General features: G+C 36.9%; 1 protein-coding gene across 4 annotated transcripts in view; it reads right to left on the minus strand.

Moving 5' to 3' along the window:
* Znf438 (zinc finger protein 438) overlaps window positions 1–24,302 on the minus strand; it is a 135,049-nt gene that overhangs the window by 37,997 nt on the left and 72,750 nt on the right. For all 4 annotated transcript variants that reach the window (XM_041641581.1, XM_041641584.1, XM_041641582.1 and 1 more), the window contains 2 exons: window positions 20,145–20,370; window positions 645–711 (listed from right to left, as the gene is read on the minus strand). In XM_041641581.1, the coding sequence (XP_041497515.1) occupies window positions 645–681 (37 nt within the window). In that variant the 5' untranslated portion in view covers window positions 682–711; window positions 20,145–20,370. The remainder of the gene's footprint in view (window positions 1–644; window positions 712–20,144; window positions 20,371–24,302) is intronic.

A 24,302-nucleotide genomic window follows, 5' to 3' on the forward strand; every position in this document is an offset into this window, starting at 1 on the left:
TAAATGGATATAATTAATGAAAAAAGAGGCCATGAATTTAAAAGATATCAAGAAGGGGTATATGGAAGACTTTGGAGGGAAGAAAGGAAAGGGAAAAATGATTTAAGTATTTTATAATCTCAAAATAAAAGAAGTAATTTTAAAATTATGGTATATATATTATAGATTTCATGAAGGAAAATTAATTTTTCTCATAGATTTCATTTTGAATGGTATGAGACAAAACAGGGGTAATTATATAAGCAAACATCATCTCTTTGTGTGTGTATGAATATAAATATGTATGAGGCATGAATGCAACACTTATTAAGATACCTGGGTCATTCTGCCAGTGAAGCCACACCCTTAATCCCAGTGACATCTATTACCTCCAGCTAACTGGCAGTGGTGGGTTAGCCTCTCAGTTCTGCATGGAATGAGTTGGCTTGCTCTAGGGGCCTTTCAGCCTAGGAAAGGAGACAGATCCTTATCATGTCCTGGTAACCTGGGAATCCATAGTCACTAGATTAATTTACCAAAGGAAATGAACATTTGTATGTAATTGGAGGTTTTGATTTTAATTCTAGGAAATATGTCACCTCATGACTAGAGAGTGGAGACATAAATATATCAACTGAAATTGCCTGCAGCATGGCTTGTCTTACCTTCATCTTTTGGTGGTACTGATGAAGAATTCCGCATTATGATGTATATGAATCGAACAGTAACTTTCTAAAATATTCAAGAACAAAGAATGATTAGAAAGTGGTTGATACCATGTTAATACACAATAAAATTATAAAAGCTTTTGAACAATGTTTTCCTACTTATAACTTTAATGAGTGGTAAGAAATGGGTTTTAAGCTATTAATGATTGCTGCATGCATTTTCTGTTCATTTTTCTATGGATAGGATTTTCTCAATTACTCTGAGCTGGACTTGGGAAGAGATGCTGTGATGCTGTATGAATGGCTACCTGCATCTCTGCTCTTGTAGTCAAACAGAAGCAGAGTCTCTGAAAATGTTCCACCTGATAACTAGATTTCAAATATATTGTTTAAACAATAATTACTAAAATAAATTATAAATACAGACAATACTAAAATTCTAAATACCAAACACTAAAATGCTGTGGGATATTGTTTTTGTACACTGTAAAGACTTGTTTTGTCACTTGTACTTATTTAATAAAACACTGATTGGCCAGTAGCCAGGCAGAAAGTATAGGCGGGGCACCAGGCTAAGAGAATGCTAGGAAGAGGAAAGGCAGAGATGCAGTCACCAGCTAGATACAGAGAAAGCAAGATAAGAATGCCTACTGAGAAAAGGTATGAAGCCACATGGGTAAATATAGACAAGAAATATGAGTTAATTTAGGATGTAAGAGCTAGTTGATAATAAGCTTGAGCTAATAGGCCAAACAGTATTGTAATTAATACAGTTTCTGTGTGATTATTTGGGTTTGGGAGGCCAGAAAGTGAAAATGCAGTTTCCGTTTACACTAAAACAAACACTAAAATATAAATCACAAGCTGCAAGAGTAACATAAGTCTAAAATAATCACTTGATAGAATAAAGCCTTATCAATGTAAAAGGAGTATGCAACCTATGCAGGACTTAAGAAATGCTGATATAATTGTACTAAAAGACAGATGCCAGTATTATTGTCAAAAAGGAAAGCACAGCCGGGCGGTGGTGGCGCACACCTTTAATCCCAGTACTCGGGAGGCAGAAGCAGGTGGATCTCTGGGAGTTCGAGGCCAGCCTGGTCTACGAGAGCTAGTTCTGGGACAGGCCACCAAAGCTACAGAGAAACCCTGTTTCGAAAAACAAAAAAACAAAAAAAACAAAAAAACCAAAACAAAACAAAAAGGAAAGCACATGGTGGCAAATTTATACATGTGTCTATACTGTGCTTGGTCATGGAATTGTAAGTTTCCCTTTTTAGATTAGAAGTTTCCAAGCTGTCTATGCATTGACCAGCAACTCAGTGTTTGGTACTGGGAAAACCTCAGAGACTGAAAGTCAAGTCTTCCAATGTGATAGTTGCATATAATCCATACATATTCTCTTAGCTAATCTAGGTTAGCCCACTATTTGGGTACAATGTAAATGCTATATAAACAAATGCCTTTATTTGGGTGTATCCAAATGAGGGCTAGCTATGAATATGGTCAAACACATTTGTAGATGAAAGAGTCATGTCACAATATCAAAAGTTTGGTCACCCTGCTTGTTTAGGGAATAATGAAAATAAAAAGTCACTACAAGTTCTGTATAGATGCATGCTTAACTAATAATAGTCAATTAATTAATTAACTAATTAATTAATTAGAGACAGGTTTTTACTTTGTAGCTCAGCCTGGCCTGGAACTCAGAGTAATGTTCCTGTCTCAGTCTCACAGGTATAAACAACATTCTCAGCTATAAATGCAGCGTAAAAAAATATATTTTTGAAGCAAAGTATGGTAGCATATGCCTGTAAATCCTGGAAACAGGGGGAAGAGGAATTCAAAAACAGCCGGGTCTACATGACAACTAGTCTAAAAAATCCTGAAATGGAAAATGTACTGTTGATATTTTGAGAAAGGGTATTACTATTTAGTTGTGGCTGGTCTAGAACTTACTACATAGACCACACTGGCCTTGAACTCACAGAGATATGTCTGTCTTTGCCTTCCAAGTGCTGGAATTAAAGGCATGTGACATGGGTCACAATCCTAATTTAGAGGATGTAAAATGCAGATTTAAAAAGGTGACTGTGTTTGAATAAAAAAGACAAGATCTTCGGAAAAATATTAACCAATATTTTTATAAGCAAAAGCTTATAAAAAAAGTACAGATGCTTTTCTAAGAAATATCAACAACAAAAACCATTGAGTTCAAGACTGATGAAACTTTATACTGTGTAAAAAAACAAATTGAGTACAATTAAAAGGCACAATTTTCACTTTTCATCAAGACAGAGATCAAAATTATCCTTCTACATAAAGCAATAAAAATAAGAATGAAACAGATAATTGAATCTTTCAAAAACACCACAAATTAGTTCATAAAAATAGATCCCAATGAGGCTGGAGAGAAGGCTCAGATGTTCAGAGGACTGTTTGATCTCCCAGAGGGTTTGGGTTGATTCCCAGCCCTAATGTGGCAGGTCACAACTGTCTCTAACTCCAGTTGCAGAGAATCTGATGCCCTTTTCTGGCTTCCACAGGCACCAGACATGTGAGTGGTATGCAAACAGACAAAAACACATATACACATAAAATAAAAAAAATTCTTTAAAACAATACCCAAAATAACTGATCCCAAAGAGACAGGAAACCACAGGAGTTGGATAACTATGATGCAGGAGGCAGGGGCTTGATTCTGGGTATAATGGAGAAAAGAGAGTCTCCATTGTGTTTCTCTTAACTTACAATTATTATTTTTTATTATAACATAATTAAGATCCATTTTCTAATTGAGCTATATATTTTTCTCTGCTCCCCTCCCTTCTTCTCTCCTCCCTTTCGGCCTTCTCCCATAGTAACCATGCTCCCAATTTACTCAAAAGATCTTGTCTTTTTCTACTTCCCATGTAGATTAGATCCATGTATTTCTCTTTTAAGGTACTCTTTGTTGCCTAGGTTCTCTGGGATTGTGACTTGTAGGTTGGTTTTTCTGTTTTTGTTTGTTTTGTTTTATGTCTAAAAGCCATTTAAGAGTGAGTAATATGATATTTGTCTTTCTGGGTCTGGGTTACCTTACTCAGTATGATGTTTTCTAGTTCCATCCATTTGTCTACAAATGGATGTAAATGTATGTTTTCCTTATCCATTCTTCCATCAAAGGACATTTAGATTGTTTCCAGGTTCTGGATATGACAAACAATGCTGCTATGAACATAGTTGAGCACATGTCCATATAGTATGGTTGAATATCCTTTGAGTATATATCCAAAGTGGTATTGCTGGGTCTTGAGGAAGGTTATTTCCTAATTTTCTGAGAAATAGCCATACTGATATCCAAAGGGGGCTGTACCAGTTTGCATGCCCACCAGCAATGGAGGAGTGTTCCCTTTACCCCACATCCTCTCCAGTATAAGTTGTGATAAGTTTTTGATCTTGGCCTTTCTTAAGGGTCTAAGACGGAATCTCAGAGTTGTTTTGATTTGCATTTCTCTGATGGCTAAGGATATTGAGCATTTTCTTTTCTTTCTTTTTTTTTTTCGTGGAGGTCCAGATTTTATTTATTTATTTATTTTTATTGAGAAAAGAAAAAAAAAACAAATTTCCTCCTCCTCCCAGCCTCCCATTTCCCTCCCCCTCCTCACACCCTTCTCCCCCTCCTCCCACCCTTCTCCCCCTCCCCCCACTCCTCTCCCCCTCCCTCTCCAGCCCAAAGAGCAGTCAGATTTCCCTGCCCTGTGGTAAGTCCTAGGTCCTCCCCCCTCCGTCCATTTCTAGGAAGGTGAACATCCAAACTGGTTAGGCTCCCACAAAGGCATCACATTACGTAGGTTCAAAACCCCGTGCCATTGTCCTTGGGTTCTCATCAGCCCTCATTGTTCGCCATGCTCAGAGAGTCCAGTTTTATCCCATGCTTTTTCAGTCACAGTTCAGCTGGCCTTGGTGAGCTCCCAATAGATCAGCTCCACTGTCTCAGTGGGTGGGTGCTCCCCTCGTGGTCCCGACTTCTTTGCTCATGTTCTCCCTCCTTCTGCTCCTCATCGGGACCTTGGGAGCTCAGTCCAGTGCTCCAGTGTGGGTCTCTGTCTCTGTCTCCATTGAGCATTTTCTTAAGGGTCTTTCAGCCATTTTAGATTTCTCTGTTGAAAATTCTCTGTTTAGGTCTATACCCTATTTTTTAATTGGATTATTTGTTCTTTTGATGACCAATTTCTTAAGTTCTTTGTATATTTTGGAGATCAGCCCGCTGTCCAATATGGGGTTGGAGAAGGTCTTTTCCCATTTTTTAGGCTGCCATTTTGTCTTGTTGACTGTGTCCTTTGCTTTACAGAAGTTTCTCAGTTTCATGAGGTCCCATTTATTAATTGTTTCTCTCAGTGTCTAAGCTATTGAAGTTATATTTAGGAAGTAGTCTCCTGTGCCAATGTGTTCAAGTGTACTTTCCACTTTCTCTTCTATGAGGTTCAGCGTGGTTGGTTTTATGTTGAGGTCTTAGATCCATCTGAACTTTAGTTTTGTGTATGGCAATATAGATCTATTTTCATTCTTCTACATGTTGACATCCAGTTATGCTAGCACCATTTGTTGAATATGCTTTCTTTTTTTCCATTTTATACTTTATTTTGCTTCTTTGTCAAAAATCAGGTGTTCATAGGTGTGTTGATCGATATCTGGGTCTTAGACTTGGTTCCATTGATTCTCCTGTCTGTTTTTATGCCAATACCAGGCTGTTTTCAGTACTGTAGCTCTGTAGTAGAGTTTGAAGTCAGGGATTGTTATACCTCCAGAAGTTCATGATTGTTGCGGCTATCTTGGTTTTCTTGCTTTTCCATATGAAATTGAGTCATTTTCTTTTGAGGTCTGTGAAGAATTCTGCTGGGAATTGCATTGAATCTGTAGGCTGTTTTTTTTTTTTTTTTTTTTTTTATAAGATTGCCATTTTTACTATGTTAATTCTACCTACTTAAGAGCATGGAATATGTTTCCATTTTTTGGTGTCTTTTTCATGGGGAAAATGCTTCCACCCAAGGGTATGACAGAGGTGTTCACCATCTTAACTGTAGTTAAGGCTTCAGGGATATGCATACTTCAAAACTGATCATACTTTACTCTACATATGTGCATCTTACTGTGAATCAATCATACCTTCATAGTATTTTTAAAGACTTTACAACAGATGCAGACATCACTTATTTACGCTCATGCCTTGAATAAAACAAGCTGATGAGAACATATTTAACCATGAAATTATTAATACTTAGTTCTTAAAAGAAGATGTTAAAGTAGGAATCACTAGAAAGAATGTTATATTTTATTAAGAAGTCAAGGAAATGCAAGATGAAAACTATTTTTGTTTACTTATTAGTTGTGAAAAATACAGAAGCAGCTGGATGTGAGGGGAGGGGTACCAGGTGTTGCTGGTGTTGTAGGCACTTGCTATGTGCTGTGAATAGTATTCTTGAAGGCTTAGGGTGCTCACTCCTCAGAATCACACCTTTTCTTCACTTTAGGAATTAATCTCAGCAGCATCATGGCATTCAACATCACTGTCATAAACATCATTGTCTTGAAATCAACTCAATTCAGTACAAATTAGACATTAAAAAGACTGATGATATTTTCAAGGCTGTTTCTTAAAAATATTTAAGCATAAAAAGTGATTAAGGTATATTTGCTTAAAAAGGCTGGTCCCAGCTGGACTGTGACTGAAAAAGCATGGGATAAAACTGGACTCTCTGAACATGGCGAACAATGAGGGCTGATGAGACGCAAAGGACAATGGCTCGGGGTTTTGATCCTATGTAATGTGATGCCTTTGTGGGAGCCTAGCCAGTTTGGATGTTCACCTTCCTAGATATGGACGGAGGGGGGAGGTCCTAGGTCTTACCACAGGGCAGAAAACCCTAACTGCTCTTTGGACTGGAGAGGGAGGTGGAAAGGAGTGGGGGGAGGGGGAGAAGGGTGGGAGGAGGGGGAGGGAAATGGGAGGCTGGGAGGAGGTGGAAACTTGTTTTTTTTTTTTTCTCCTTTTCTCAATAAAAAAAAAAAGGCTGGTCATAGAGAAATATGATTGTTTTTTCCCTATATACATAAAAAACTGTACTAATTTGACAATTTCTTTTTGTATATACATATTTGTTTCACTAATGAACAACTGAAACCTTTGCAATCAGAAAATACAACTTACTCTTTGTTTTCAACCACATAATACTAGAAAACAAGGGCAATTTTTACCAGTGTTTGGCTGCTTATGCTTTTACTTCTTTGGATGGAAAGCGTAGCTACCATGTGGAATCTCCACACATGCACTCATGAAATCTTGTACTTAGGAAAAACATGCCCCTCAACCACCCACCACTTCTTACTGCTAATGAGTCAACACCCTTCCATCAAGCATTATAATAATTTATTTGCAGCCACCCCCTCAGTGATTTCATACTCCAGCATCTTACTCCAATCTAACTCTATCTCAGTACCCATCTCTAAACTCCCCTAGTCTTCTCTTAATGCCTAGTAACCACCATTCTACTTTCAATTTCTGAGACCAACAAGTTATGTTCCACATGAGTGAGATTGTTAGTATGAATCTTTATTTCATAAGTATTATCAGGATCCATCCACATTACTCAGCTGTCATGGTAGCATTCTTTTAGATGGCTCAATAATATTTCATGATGTGCCTGTATGTTTTCTTTATTTATCTATCACTGACCAACAGACCGTTTACTTATTCTAGCTGTTATGACAGTGCTCAGTAAACACAGCAGTATAGATGTTTCTTCACCATGTTGGCTTTATTTCTTTTGGAGAATTGCCCAGTAGTGGGCCTACTGGTTCATATACTAGTTCTATCTTTAAACTCTAGATCCTTCAAAGTGCTTTCCATAATGGCCATATTAATTTACATCCCCATTAACTGTGAGAAGGTTTCCTTTTCTTTCATGCTTTTGTCAACACTCACTGTCTTTTGTCTTTTAGGGAGGGCAATCATTCTTACTGCGGTGTGGTGATGCCCGACTGTGGATTCATTTACATTCCTTGGGTGGTTTAATGATGATTTAACCATATTTGTCACAATCTGTTCACCATTTATTTTCCTTTTGAAGAAAACATCTATGGAGGTATAATGGTTCAAATAGGAAATGTTCTTTATAGTTTCACCAACTTGAATACTTGGGTCTCCAACTGGTGGCACAATTTTGGTGGTTTTGGAAACTTTCAGGCATGGAACATTGCTAAAGGAAGGACATTTCCGGGGATAAATTTTAGGGGTTTATAGACCCAAACCAATTCCAGTTCACTTTTTCTTCTCTGTGTTTCTGGTTGGAGATCTGATCTCTAAGTTTCCTGCCCTCGCTGCCTACAGCCATTACCACTCCCCCTATTATGGACTCTCCCATTGGAACTGGAAGGCAAAATAAACTCCTCTTACATTAGCTGCTTTTGGTTATGGTGTTTGCAGCAACATAAAGTAACAAACACAGTAGGTCTACAACATGTTTTAAGTCAGATTATCTACTTGCCAGCTCTCATAGTTTCTTCTGGTATGAACATCTGATGGATGCACAGTTTGTACAGGTTGACTTTTCACTCTGACATTTTCTTTGCTGGCAGAAAGTTTTTTAGTTTGATGTAATTTAATTAATTGATTTTATTTGCTGTCAAAAAAAACTGTTGTTCACTCCAAAGTCCTGAAGCATTTCTCTGTGTTTTCTCTTTTATTTCTTTCATTCATTCTTTTTTTTTATTTTTATTTTTTGAGACAGGGTTTCTCTATAGCTTTAGAGCCAGTCCTAGAACTCACTCTGTACACCAAGCTGGCCTTGAACTCACAGAAATCTACCTCTCTCTACCTCCTGAGTGCTGGGATTAAAGGTATGTACCACCACTATCTAGCCCTTTTCTGTTTTCTTTTAGTTCTATTGTATCTTATACTTAAATTTCAAACAGCTTTGAGTAGTTTTTAGAACTGCTGAGAAGAAGGAGTCTATTTTCATTCTTCTAACTTTAGCTGTCCAATGGTTCCAACATTGTCTATTGAGAAGACTGTCCTTCCTCCACTATATGTGGTTAGGAACTCTTTTTTGAAAACTGGCTGTCTACAGATGGGCAGGGTTGTTTATTACAGTCCTTAGGTATGCTGTGTGTCATGCAAATACAAAGAAAGCTGTCTCATCACTAGAATTTTCAGTATATTTTGAAGTCCTATTTTGTACAAGTATCTTTGTTCTTTTCACTCAAGATTGTTTTGGCTTTTTAGGATCTTTAAAATAACTTTAACTGTACCCTCAGCATGTTGGTATCTGGAGTGGAAAACTTGAGAGCTATAGTTGACTGCCGTGGAAAGGGTGGCTGGATTTCAATCAATTTATTTGAAAAATACACAGTGCAATTAGCAAACTAACACTAAAGAAAACCCTGAACCATATCATAATGCAACATCTCATGATTAGCTAGGATGAGAGTTTATTATACAAAAATAGCAGAGGTAAAGAGGAACTAAACAATAACAAAAAACCTGACTTTTAGTTTTCAAACTTCATACAAAAGAAGTCCTATGCATTCAGGGCACCATGGTAAAGTTTCCACACTTCCTTCAAGGTATAAAAAGATCTGTAAAAATCATAATCTGGCTTTTTAAAAAACTTGAAAAAGTGAAAAGTATATTAATGTAGAAAAATCTATCAGAAAAAAACAAACAATGAAACCAGCAAAATCTATAATAATGAGCTTAATAAGCTACATATATAACTGCTCTGAGTATTAATTACTATAAGAGAATTGACTGAACATAAAATCTGATGCAGTGGTAAATTGAGAAAGTGACTTCATTATGCTGGAAATGGAAAATTTCCATTTCCTTCTTATTGATGTACTCTAAGGTGGGCACTGCTTACCTTCGTTACATTTCCTTGCCAAGTTTCCTAAAAAGAAATTTAGGTAACGAACCTCAGAAGAGACAATCACTTGTTCCAGGCCTTGCTGATGTCATAGTTTGCTGACATTAGGCCATGCTGAGAATCTGTGTGGTATGTTCTAGCATGTTTGTATAGGAATTCACCCCAAGATTCAGTTTAGTTGTTGATTTAGATTAGCATTTCCAGAAAACTATTTCCTAGGAAATAAATATGTCATACATCATCAGACAGACATGCTGTTATTAGGATAAATGTCATAATAAATATGCCCAGTAGATATTAAAATGTGAAAGTATTAAATTGGCAATATAAAATCAGGCAATGAACCTTTTGGTGTTTTAAAACCAGCAACTTTTGAGAATGTATGAATCCTGCTGCTGAGACTGAGAGCCCTGTGCATGGCGGGTATTTATTCTCTTTGAACAACTTTTCTAGCTTATTGTTTGAGACAACAGCTTGCTTTGTAGACTAGGCTAGCCTCAGACTTGTGATCCTTTTCATCATCTGCTTCAGTGACAGGCTTAGCCATGCAGGACTGCGCCCAGGCTCTTTTTTACACATTGGCATATGCTACAGATCTAGCCTGGCTGGCAGCTGACCCTTTGATAGAGCTTCTTTTATGTTTGAGTCTGTTGTCATCTCATGGTTCTTGATTTTAAGGTATAACACTATGAGAGTCCTGTAAGACTTCAGATTTGATGCTAGAACAGTTAGTGAATCTGCAGGTGACAGCCCATTCTTCACTAGAACTCTTTTTAGTCTGGGACAGTATTCCACTGGGCATTTGTTCACTAATGGGCATTTGTCAACTTTAGGTTATCAAAATAAATGTAATAAATGTATATGTTCAATTTCTGAACAGGCAAATGGTTTTATATCTGTTGGATAAAAACCTAGGAGTAGCACTATTTAACTTTATAAGCAACTGCCCATTCAAAGTGGGTGTGCTGTACTTCATTGCTTTAACAGCACAAACTTGTAAGCAGCGATGGAATTCAGGATTTCTCAAGATTAAGAGAATCTAAATAACTTGATGTTTAATTTTTTAAAATAAAAAAAAGTCTATTAGTAAAATATTGTAACTGGTAATAGTACTCCCCATATACTCAACTGTAGCAATGTTTGTTCCTATCTTAATCTGTTCTATTTAAAAGGCAAATAACTGGAGATGTTGCTCAGTACTAGACCACTTGCCTAACATGCACAACACCCTTGGTTCAAACCCTGTTCTGGAAAAAAAAAAGTAAAAATAAAAATTTCAAATCATAAGGATTTGGTATTAAAGGATCAGAGAAGATAAAACTTATCTATATAGTAAATTTTGATCTATTTTGAAATTTTTAATGCTTATATTAATGTTTGCACTAATACTAGTATTGTCTTCCAAATAGTTGTGTATTAGTATTAAGTAAAATGCAAAGAATTTCTTTACATTTAAGCAATATTTCTTCTACTCTTCAGACCTGTTAAGGTGGTCTTCTCAGAGGGACATGACTGCTGGCCAAATAAAAAATGCTAAAACACAGGGCTGACCATTAATTTTTAAGGTCATATTTAGCCCAATCACCTGTGTGTAAAACATTAAAAACTCACTGTATCAGTAGAGTTGAGTGGAGAGAGGACCACTCTTAACTGAGTTGCTACATATGTGTATGAGTGTTTTGCTCATGTGTATGTCTATGTACCACATGCATGCCTGTGTCCACAGAGAACAGAGGAAGGCACTGAATTCCCTGGAACTAGAGATATAGATGGTTATAACCTACAACATGGATACTGGGAACCACATCCAGGTCTTTGAAAAGAGCAGTAAGTACTCTTGATCTTGGAGCTACCTCTCTAGCCCCCACTTCTTCTTACTGTAATACATCTTTAGTTTTTACAACGTAGAAAGGGATAGAAAAATATTATTTAACTTATTAGTTGAAAAAAGTATTAAATTAGATTCTGCGTGTTATAAATATTTTGTAAAAAATCAGTATTTAAAAACAGGGTGCTAATATGGAAGTAAAGTTTTTTAGAATTATTTCAAAAGAAACATTCATTATATCTTTGTCAATAAATAATAGAAAAAATCAGAATAGAATATACGTAAAAGGTAAATGTTAGGTTTCCAGTTGCAAGATCTGTCTGTCTTTACAAAATGTGTATACACCCATGTCTCTGTGTTCCTTAAGTGATGCCTGTATTCTCACCTAGACAGGTTAACAATGTTTTGAGGTCATTTTCTGCATCAACAAAGGCAGGAAGTTCAGAAAAATTCTAGCTCAGAAACTCACTTCTTTACCCTTTACAAAGTTTTTTTTTTGTTTTTAAAACTTCCTTCAACTTTGGTGGCTCTAACTACAATGTTAAACTGTTATTTTCAGTCTGGTTGTATTTTCTTCTGGTTCCAGGAGAAAATATTCACTGCCTACACATTGCATTTGGTCACCTATGAAGAAAATGCTGCACATGCCTCCAGCAAAGCCACTCTCTGCTCCACCCCCATGCTGCTGCCCCAGCCAGAAGGTCTTCTCTTCCTGCCTTCTAGAGTTTTCTCCTGCCTTCACTCTTTCATCTTTTGTACCAACTCTTTCTGTGCAGCTAGAAATAATGTTTTCCTTTTTAATTTTAAATTAAAACTTTTAAGTCAAAGCTGTATTTAATATATCTATTTTATTTTAAAGATATAGACATCACATTCTCTTGCTCAGAGACAAGCACATTTAATTCTTAGCTCTTGAACCTTATTTGATCAATATTCAGATATCAATACATCCACCTGTGTTAACTAAATATTTATAATTGTATTTCTGGATTGTTCAGTTTTAGGTAATATCTACTGCTGTCTTTCCATGAAGAATGAAAAATGACTATCTCTCAAACAACAAAAACAAAGATTAATGATAATTAATAACAATCTCTAAGTATAGAATTTTAGACTGAAACCCAAAAGCATTATCCCAGTCTCCTCTGGTTGACATATCAGTATAAAGACAATGAAGACTTCAATGCTTTGCATACAATTTATTTATTTCTTTATAGAAATCATGTTAAATTTTTAAAAATTATTTTATTTTATCTTATTTTGACACAGGGGCTCAATATTGTAGCTCTGGCTGGGCTGGAACTTACTATGTAGACCAGGCTGTCCTGGAACTCATAGATATCTGCCTGCCACTGTTTTCTCAAATGCTGGGATGAAAGGTGTGCCAAGCCTGGTCAACGTTAGAAAATTTTGTAATGATGTATCTCAGCATGTTTTCATCCATTTGTCCAATGTTTGGTGGGTACTTTTGTGTGAACTGTACAGCAAGATTCTGTTTTAAACATGTAGTCTCTTGAAGTTTTTAAGTATCAGTACTGGGGGAAAAGTATAAGGACTGATTCAGTTTCCAGGCCCACATTTAAATGCAGAAGCAAATTAGAACCATCGAAAAAGACAGGGCATTGACTTCTTGCCTCTATGTGTACACATAAAGTATATATTCATGTTCAATTGATGCTTTATTCACAATAGTCAGGTAATGGAACCAGACCAGATGCTTGTCAAATGATGAATGATGACTAGGTAATGAAAATAAAGTTACACACACACACACACACACACACACACACACACACACACAGGAATTTTATTCAGCTAAAGAAAAACTCAACAGCAAAATCTGCAGCAGAATGGCTCAAAAATGGAAAATATTATACTAAATGAGGTAATATAGACCCTGAAAAGGCAAATTCATACATTCACTCTCATATCCTAGCTTAAATTCTCAGATTAGTGTATTTTTAACTTGGAGTGTTTGTAGAGGCCAAGGAGATAGAAACAGAGTGGGAAAGGCCTTAAAAGAGGGATCAGTAGTAGAAGACACATCGCATAAACTAGGGATATAACCGAAGGAAGAAAGGTTTCAGTGGAAATGGTGGTGGAGAGGGTGGAGAAGAGGGGGTAAGGAGGAGTGTTAACCAAAACTAAGTATATATGAAAAAGATACATGAAAACCTACTAGTTTGTAAGCTTATCAAAAATAAAAGCATAAAAATTGAATAGAGGTACCCTCTGTGGGTAGATAACCTAGAGGAAATAATGGGTTTTTAAATAAAAATTCTAGTGTCAGGTATGGGATATCTCCCTATAAGCTGCTGATCAGGGAGGCTTCAGAGGCCCATAAACCAACATAGGTTATTGCTAGTGCTTTTGATTACCACCAGAATTAAGATACCACACTTTAGTTACAGGATAGAGAGAAATCAAGCTGGAACTGACCTGGAAAATTCCTCCCTAAGATCTAGCATTCATAGTACTAGAAGATGTTATGTAGGACACTGAAGGAAAGAAGTCATTAACAATCCCACATAACTACTGAAAGTCATGTAAACTATAATAGTAAGATGAGGCAATGGTTATAGGGGCAACCAATTGCTTTCTAAAGTTGGACTGGAGGCTGGCCCTCAGGAGGGAATTCACACCTGGTATTTGTAGAACTGGTCAAAGGTCCACGGCTCAGGAGCACACAGGCCCACAAGAGAATATACTACTGTTGTTTTGTTAGATGAACATGTTTTCAAGTTGCCTTATAAATATTTATGTTTATATCCATAGATAAGTGCTGCTCTCAACGTTGGTGAGAAATAAGCTAATTTTGCAGTGAGCAGTTTTAATGCAGAGACTCATAACTGATTAAGATGCTAAGAATAAATGACTGTTGAACATTCAGTTCAAAGTGGGACATCTTTACCAACCCTTTCTAAAGTTTGAAGCCCATCATGAAGAGCAAGTAGAAGGAATGTAAAAATAAAAACTAGGAAAGGATGCTGAAAAACAATGTCTTCTAGATTTTAGTCATGAACTCATTGAAACTGTGGTTGTCTACACAAGATCTGGAGAAGATGAAGCCCATCAACATTTCAACAAGGATGAAGAAGGGGCTCATAGGCCCTACCTACCCCTCCTGAGGGACTACTGTCAGTTAAGTATTGTGGGTACATGTGATTTTCTTTGTGGTACAACTACTAGCAGGTTTTCATGGTCCAATAAATAATTTCCAACACATACTCCTACAAACAGCACTAAGTAAATTCAGTGGATCACATACATACAAAAAGGAAAGAAGGGAGGGCCTTGGGATGGAGGGATTCAACAGGAGAAGGAAAAGCTCTAGTAGTTATGAGGCTGATAATGACAAAAATACATTATATACATATATGGAACTGTCAGAAATATTTAGAAATAAAACTACTGATGAAACTAACAACATAAGAAAATACCTTAAAACTATTTGAGAAAATTGTGGGCATATTTTTCAGTTAGCTACAAAAGCCTCAAAACTCTAACATTTGTACCTCCATGTTTCTCTGGATTTTATATGGATGTGTCAACAGTCCATTTTGTTGATACACAAACCCTGACAATGAATGAAAAGCAGGGTTCAGAGTCTAAGGGCTTAGAAGAGTGAGTGTAGAACTCCAGTTGTAGGACAGTGTGCTGCCCATATCCCCGAAATAAAAGTGGGTACGTGTTCAAGAGACCTGCCCTGAAAGCACCAGAACATTCTTGCTATGAATATAAAAAGACAAAGTGATTTCTTAATTAAAAACAAACTAGATTAAAATAATAAGTAGAAGAAATCCTACATATTTTATTTGAAGAAAGTATTCTTTAAGCATTTTTGTGTAGTTATGAGGTAATTTGCTAATTATAAAATCATGCTTCCTTGACTAATAGGAAATGTTGGGTTGACTGAGGTGTGGCCTAGCTGAGGATCAGGTGAACCCAATTAACCCAATTTTATCTTGCACATCCTAAGTGATTTATTTTCGATGTACAATGTTGTTCCCTAAGTCCTTTAGAGCCCAACAAAAAAAATCCATAAACAAGCTCTGAAGGCCATGACATTAATTTTGCTGTCATTCTTATGCCTTAAGTGTATATCCAAGACTACAAAAATTCTTGTCCTTTGGGAAAGAAGGCAAATCCGAAACTAATTATGGCAGTTATTATCATAATACTATTAAATTAAATGCTATGACCTTAGAGAAATTTATTTTGGTACAATTTTGCTAATGAACACATCTTCTCAAATGAGATTAGCTCACTCATGCCTAGAGCAAAATGGTTTGAAAAGAGGCCTAGCAGAACAAAACCACCATACAAAACTTGGAATTTCCATTTTCATAAGGCTCAACTGGAAAGTCTGATGTAATGAAATTGGCACTCCTGGACTTGTTTTACAGAAAATGTGGTATCTGTTACAAAGTTTTATTTAAGAGTCAAAAACTTCAAATGCCTTTGGATGTAATACTGAACAAAGAGTCTTATCTGTCATAGTTATTGCCTCCTATGGTCACTCATTACGACTTCCTATTGTCATATGCTTGCTGGGAATTTGCTTATAGTCAACATCTCTATTTATTGAAAGTTAAGAGGGAAAGGAACACAGTATTCCAACAGCTCAATATGATTGAGTTTTTAAAAGTCCTTTCTGTATGTGTGTGTGTGTGTGGGGGGGGGTATGGACATTATACAGTGTGTATGAGAAGGTCAGAGAGCTACTATGGATGCCAGTCCTTACTTGGTTGAAATAGTCTTTTCTTTGCTCCTCTGTATGACAGGCTAGTTGGCTCACAATCTGGGCATTAGCCTGTCTCCACCCTTTATTATGCCACAGGAGTTCTGGGATTACTTATCTATGTCACTGGGCCTGGCTTTGTATGGGCTCTAGAAATCCAAACTAAGTTAACCTCACATTTGTATGTCAAGTGCTTTTATTGTCTGAGCCTTCTCCTCAGCTCCTATTCCTAAGCTTTAAGAATCAAGCTGCTTTATGTATTGTGAGGATAAGATGCACTAGTAGCAACACCCAAGCTCAATGAGATCCTGTTAACTCAGGTTCCTAGCATCTCACCAACATATGAACTGAGCTTCAGGTAGGAAAGGAAGCCACCTGACCTGGCATGAGGACATGTTTGCTATTGAGTTCTCCAGGGCCCTGAAATTGTGTAGATACTCACAGACTACAATTGGCTTGCTTTAATTCTTACAAGTGCTCGAGGACAGGGATTAGAGCTGAGGCCAGTGAAAGATGACTCTGATGGGCAGTGAGGAAAAATTAGGCAAGTAAGACTACCAACCTTTGTGTTAGAACCAATGAACAGGAAAAGATTCAGGCAGAAAAAAAAACTAGTGGCAACAGAAATGGAATGTGAAGAAATAAATTCCTTAAATTCTATTGAGACACAATGCCATAGGAAACCACCCAAGAACTGGTTCTTTGTGTATTTTCCTGAACTCAGCAGAGATGTTTCTAGACAGCTTGCTCAATGCTGATGGTCTTGAAAACCACTAATTAACAACTAGTGTTAAATGGTCCTGTTGTTGATCAGATACAATCACGAACTGAGATAACATTAAGTAATTTAAGAACATCTTTTACTTGTCTAAACTTTAAAGCTAACTTTAGATTAAGACTTCAAATGTTTTTATTGGCAATATTAACTGAATACAAGACACTAGGTCACAGAAAGGTGAGAAGAATGTAGTAAGGCAGCAAAAGATTTCCACATCAATTTACTGTGGATACTCAGAGATAATAATTCAAAGGAAACTGCAAGGAGAGCCTTCCTCACCTTCCGTTCTCATTTCTTTGCCACATTTCCACCATCTATTCTGTGAAGGCCCACAGAGTTGTGAGCCTGTTCTATCTTGACTGGAGGTAAGAGAGTCTGAGCTTATTTTTGTTGACAACAGATGTGGCTACAAATAAGAGATTCTGACCTTGTGTGTGGTTAATTAGTATTTTAGGTGTAGAGGTGAATCCACTCCACCTGGACCAAAGGTTGGAGAATTCAAGTCTATTCCTTATATCATGTTAATGAAGTCTATAGCCTGCCCCCTCCCCTTTTGGAGTAAAATATATAAGCATGTGGAAAATAAATGAGGTAGATTCAGTATTCACTGAATGTCCTTCCTGATGCTGTTCTGTTTCTGTCTCTTATTTCTCTTATACCACTGTTCCGTTTGCTTAATAATTCTAATCCTCAAGTTCCTACCCTAGAACATACAAGTTTTATTGAAGCTAGTCACCAACACTATTTTACCAATCCCTATTTCAACATATACTTTGTACTTAAAACTGTAACTAACCTAGTGAATGAAATTTCTTTAAATTAATTTTTAAATGTTCCATTATATTTTGTTCTTACAAAAATAGTAAAGATATAGTGCCACAAGGACATGTGCTCAACTATGTTCCTAGCAGCATTGTCTGTCACAGCTAGAACCTGGAAACAACCTAAATGTCCCTTGACCAAAGAATGGATAAGGAAAATATGGTACATTTAGAAAATGGAGTACTACACAGAAAACAAACAAACAAATAAAAACAGGCATCTTGAATTTTGCAGGAAAATGGATGGAGCTAGAAAACATTATTTTGAGTGAGGTAACCCAGACATAGAAAGACAATTATCACATGTACTCACTCATAGGTGGTTTTTAAACATAAATCAAAGAAAACCAGTGTACAAACCACAATCCCAGAGAACTTAGACAACATTGAGGACACTAAGTGATCTAATAGATCTAATCTACATGGGAAGTAGAAAAAGACAAGATCTCCTGAGTAAATTGGGAGCATGGGGACCTTGTGGGAGGTTTGAAGGGGGGAGGGAAGAAGTAGGGAGGGGAGCAAAGAAAGATGTAGAGCTCAATAAAAATCAATAAAAAAGATAGTGAAGATAAAATTATCAAAACCAAATATAACAGCTATGACAACAAATACACAGGAAATGAAAATAGATAATACATACAATAAATACTTCTGTGAATCAAAGGCAATAATAAAAAGGCAACTGATGGAAAGTTATTTTCAGATCATATAATAAGTTCACATGATGCTAATATCCAGAATTTGTAAAGATATCATTCAGATTAAGACAAAACAATCAGTTTAAAAATGGGGGAAAGCCACTCTACCTATTATTGAAGACATCACACATTTTAGTTGCTAGGAAGAGAAACCAAGCTGGAAGTAGCCTGACTCTTGCTCCTTTCTGGATATCTTTCATTGTACCAGCAGGTACAATGCAGGCTGATAGCAAATAAGTCACCAACAGTCTTACCCACAGTGGACCTTTGTGTTACAACAATGACATGCCAGACAAGATATGTCCACTGGTACAATAGTGGTGTGATTGTTATATGTGTGGCCATCTGCTTTCTATCTGGACTGAAGGCTTGCTCCACAGAGGGAATTCATGCCTGGTACTATTCAGCCTGTCAAAAACCCATGACTAGTCAGTCACAGGCCCTGGTATGGAACCTACTGCTATTGTTTTGCTAAATGGTCATATTGTTAAACTGTCTTCTAAATATTTATGTTTATACCTAAAGATCAATGCTTCTGTAAATCTTGACCAGAGGTTAATATGAATACTCAAAGTTGGTCAAATTGCTGAGATTAAGCAACCAGGGAATGTGTAGTCCTAAAAGGGCAATCAAACTTCCCTTATCCAGTCTCAGTGAACATTACAGAGGAGGGAGCACAAAGAATATAAAAAGCAGAAGGCAGCAGTGTAATGGTCTGCCCCACTCCCTCCCCAGTCCTCCACTGAGGCAGGCAGCTCTTCCTTCTGCTTCCAATCTGTCTCTCACAGGCAGCGTGATGGATCCCTGCCGGGGACTGCCAGTCTTGCCACCCCAGAAAATAAGTAACATGTAAAAAAAATTAAAACTTAACAAAGTAAAAAAGTAACAGCACTAATACATTAATTATAATAAAGAAATAAAGTAATTAAATAAATTGAGTAAGTAAATAAAGTAAGAAATGAAATTTTAAAAGTAAATTGAGTTTCTCTTTAGGGTAGAGGCCAACCAGAGGAGACATTCCAGTCACGTGTTCTTATGCCTCATTTCCTTGCTGATGAGGAAGGAACACCTTCACATAGGTTCTGTAAGTTCTATTCTGATGTCTGCCTTACAAAGGTATGCTAGCTTCACTTTTCCTGTACTGTTTCCAGATGTAGATACACACAAAGCATGGTGTTAAATGTCTACAGAATTCAGTTAGGTGATGTGCTGCATGGGTTTGCAGCTAAAGGAACAATAGTCTATGCCACATAACACATGTGTGCAGTGGGCTATACTGTCCAGGTTTGTATAAGAACACTCCATGTACACTCAACAGCCATGTGCTTTATTCTAAGAGCAGTTAGTCACTATTGTAAGAGAGAGGAAACCTGTAGCTAGAATTTACTTTAAGATACTTTTCTGTTCAAGGGCAAATACTTATTTTGATTTTCAAATAAGATAAACTTAGAGTACTTAGAAAATTATCTGTGCCTTTCTCAATTTCACATGACATTATACTCAATAAATACTTTTCTAGAAAAATCAACTATAAAAACCTATCTATCAGCCATTAAAAAGAAATTCAGAAGATTGTAGTTCTACTGAAATGATATTATATGTAAGTTCATCAACTTTTTGTCTTTCTATATTTTTCCAATTGAAAATAATTTCAATTTACTAATAGATCATTTAAAATATCAGTATAAAACTCAAAAATAATCTGAAGAGACAAGTATTCTGACTTACCCAGATGAGCTGAAGTTCTGAGATGCTATATCGCCCTTGTACAATTTAATTCTCTTCTCCCAATACAGATCATACTTATATTGATGTAATTTAATGTGTATCTTCCTCAGAAGACTCAAGACTCTACAAGGGCAGGGTTCACATCTGTCTTGATCCCATTACTCCAAGAGCCTTGGAGAGTCATCATTCAAATATATTTGACAAATCGACTTTAAAGAATATAAACCTAGACAAAAGGAGATACAAGATTTTACAGACATTCTAAGACAAAATACTTCTATTTATAAAGGTTACACAATCAACAAAATACACACAGTTAAACCCAGATGAGGACAGGAACAAAGATTACTTGCCCAAATGACTGACTGGTGTGACAAAATTAAAGCATATGTCCCCTAAGCATAATGCTCCAAACCTCCACCTCCGGCCTCCCAAAACTAAACTCTGAATCACAAAGGCAAAGCCTTTAACAGAACAAGTGACCTTTGAAAGGATTCTACTGCTATTATATTCTAAAGGCATGCTGTTACTAAAATCAATTACTGTTAGACTGCTTCAAAATCTATCATAAGCAAAAAAAAAAAAGTTTAACAAACTTCCTTAATACACACTCAGATACAAACAATACCCACATTCATACACTTACACATCAGATTTTGCTCTTGATAATTAATGAGAAGAAGCCAAATCTTAACAATCACTAATGAAAACCTAAGGCTTTGGGGTCTGTCAGTTTTTGCACAACTGAATTTATTCATGAACTTGCATTCCAGCTTTGAGGCAATCTGAAGCAAGACAGAAGTTATACTTTTTCTAAATCATATCAAAATAGAAACTTCGTGGGGCTGGAGAGATGGTTCAGCATGTAAGAGCACTGTCTGCTCTTGCAGAAGACCTGGGTTTGATTTCTAGCATCCCCATTTGGCAGCTCACAACTACCTGTAACTACAGCTCTAAGGAACTCAATGCCTCTGGGTTCCGCACACGAACACATACTTGAAAAAAATAGAGTAGACATTTTATGGCCATAAAAATGACTGGTGAAAATCATATGCTTCTGTATGTATGTGTTCATCTTTTGTCAAAGCAGGATAGTTAAAAATCTTAAGTTTATTTGTTAATTAACACAATCAATGACCATACAAACAAGTAATGGGAACTTCTATAAAGGCTCAGGAAGTATTTCCAGTTTTGTGGCTCTGAGGTGCCCACTGTCTCTCACTACTCTCCTACTAATAAAACAAAATAAAGAATACCTACAAAATTACTCCACCCCTTTCCTGAATACTGAAACCAAACTGTCTAATTTTCATTTGTCATGAGCATAATCTTTTAGGTTTTTTTTTTCCTAATAATTCAGAAATGTAAAAGTCTATTCAGACATGATAAAATAGGCCTTTAATCCCAGCACTTGGGAGGCAAAGACAGACTCTGAGTTCCAGGTCAGCTTGACCTATACAAAGAGTTCTAGGTCAGCCAGGGAGACAGAGAGAGAAGCTGTCTGAAAAAAAAAAAAGAGAGAGAGAGAACGAGAGAGAGAGAGAGAGAGAGAGACAGAGAGAGAGAGAGAGAAAAGAAAGCATTCTTAGATTATAGGCCTAAAGTGGCCTGTGAATTATAATGTTATCCTAAATCAATGGTTTAGAACATCTGATTCATACCTCTTAGTACAGCAGTTCTCAACTTGTGGGCAGCAACCTTTTGGGGGGGTCACATCAGATATCCTGCATATCAGATGTTTACATTATGATTCATAACAGTAGTAAAACTTACAGCTATAGCATAACAATGAGAATTTTATGGTTGGGGTCAACACAGCATGAGGGACTGTATTAAAGGATCGCAGCATTAGGAAGATTGAGGACACTGATTTAGTAGTAAGTGTCTTTATCTTTAAGGCCATCCTAGCCCCACCCCCACATATGAGGAAGTCTACCACCACCACCAGAATGGAACTAAGCTCTCATGTACACGCAGGAGTAAGCTACACTACTAAATAGCAACTGCAGCAAGAATAAACAAACAAACAAACAAACAAATGCATGAATATTTTAGACTAAATGTACCAAGCAGTATTCGCAGCATGTGTTAGTTTAATTACAGCCATGAAATGGGTATTTCTATGATCCCTATTTTACACATAAAGATACTCTGGCATGAATGGCTTATGTGAATTATCTAAGCTTACACAAGGAGTAAATCTCTTCTTGAGACTTGTGGACAGGCACCATGCTTTGTCCTTTAACTTCACCATTTGTTCTTTTCTTGTAAAATTTCCATTTTAGGTGACAATTCTCAGAAATTAAAATGTATCATAGATTAAGTACATGTAGAAAACAATGCGATACACTTAACAGTTAATAATAAACAGCTAAGCTTTACTGAGCCTTTCTAGACAATAACAAAAATTGAAGGGCTCAGATGGAGGGGTTTTCAGTGTTCACAAGGAAAGAATGGGCATCCAAGTCCCTATTCCTTCCTGTGTGCTGCTCACTGGAATACATGTTGACGATATTGTCCCAGGAAAAGGGTGCCGAAAGTCACTAGTGCTATCTCTAAATGACTTCTGAACTTTCTTACTTAAATTTCCTTGCAGCTTTGCTATGAGCAGAGAACATTTACACAGCTCTACTGTTTGTCCCTTACTGGTATGCTAGCAGGAATGTTCAACTGCCACACTACAGTAAACTTAACCCGCACTCACTTGCATGTTGTCTTTGTTTCTATTACTTTTTTAGCTCTGAAGACTGCTGGTATTCCAAATCCAACAACATACAGAATAACAGATTCTTTAGTGGGCATTTGAAAAAGTTGGTGTTATTAAAATTATTTAACTAAATACTTAAAATTTATTTCAGCATAGTGTTATTTGCTAAAGTGGCCTTTAGAAGTTACAATGAAAGATGGTAACTTCAATAACTTCAGAATAAAAACACTGAAGAACTTGACATTTGAGGAGTTTGACTGGCCAAGGAAATAAGAAATGGCTAAAAGTGAACTTATTCCAAAGAATAAGGAAGGCAGCTATGTGCCAGACAATTACTTCAGAGTCTGCTTTCATTACTTACAGAAACATGAAGAAACTTAAATGACAGATGATCTCCATAGCATCAGGCCAAGGACATAAGATACTAGGGTTCTTATGAGGACAAGGCTCAGAGCAAAATTAATATGGCCAATGTTATAAAGTATTTGCCAAATTTTCTTAAATTTTTGCTTTCTCAAAGCACTTGCTATCAATAAGCTGCACAATTCTATAATATGTGTGACTAGCATAGTAAGAAAACGATACTTCCCAGCAGAAAGCAAGCAGCCATGTTTCCTGAGGTGCTTTAAAATAAAATCCAAGGGGGATTTTCTGGCTGAAATTTGTACTGCAACATTTTCATTTTCAAAAGCCACATCTCACATCGGGCTGGAGAGATGGCTCAGAGGTTAAGAGCGTTGCCTGCTCTTCCAAAGGTCCTGAGTTCAATTCCCAGCAACCACATGGTGGCTCACAACCATCTGTAATGGGGTCTGGTGCCCTCTTCTGGCCTTCGGGCATACACACAGACAGAATATTGTATACATAATAAATAAATATTTTTTTAAAAAAAGCCACATCTCAGAGCTGTGGCTTGCACTCTCCCTCTCACCTTCTCTGCCATGGAGCACATCACACTGCATCAGTGCCATCTCCTAAAAGCCCTCTGACATCCATGTTTCCCCTTCTCCGCTGCTGATCTCCTGGCACATGTTGCATCATCCCCTGCCTAGAAAACTACATACTCCAAACATGCTTCTGTGGGGTTTCATGGTCTGCTCCTGACTCACTTCACCCTCTATTTCTTGCCCCAGTTCTGCACCCCAGTTACCCAGCCTTCCTTGAATTTCTTAAGCATACCAGCTTCCTCTCAATAGAGTATTTACATATGCTGCACTTGTTCGCTGTAATGATAAAATGCCTAAGACAATTAACTTAGTGGAGGATTTACTTTATTCATGGACTCTAAAGTTTCAGATGGTATTTGGCCTAGGCACTACAGGGCCAATAGTGGGGGAGTACATTTCGTGACAGGAGCAATAGCAGAGGAGGCTGTTCCTTCTCATGATGGGTAGGAAGCAAAAGGATAGACCGAGAAGAAGGGGTAGGGGCTCCAATATTCCCTTTAAGAG

The sequence above is a fragment of the Microtus oregoni genome, unplaced genomic scaffold (genome assembly GCF_018167655.1).
Source record: "Microtus oregoni isolate MIOR12 unplaced genomic scaffold, Mior012 000070F_ref0000104, whole genome shotgun sequence".
NCBI lineage: Eukaryota > Metazoa > Chordata > Mammalia > Rodentia > Cricetidae > Microtus > Microtus oregoni.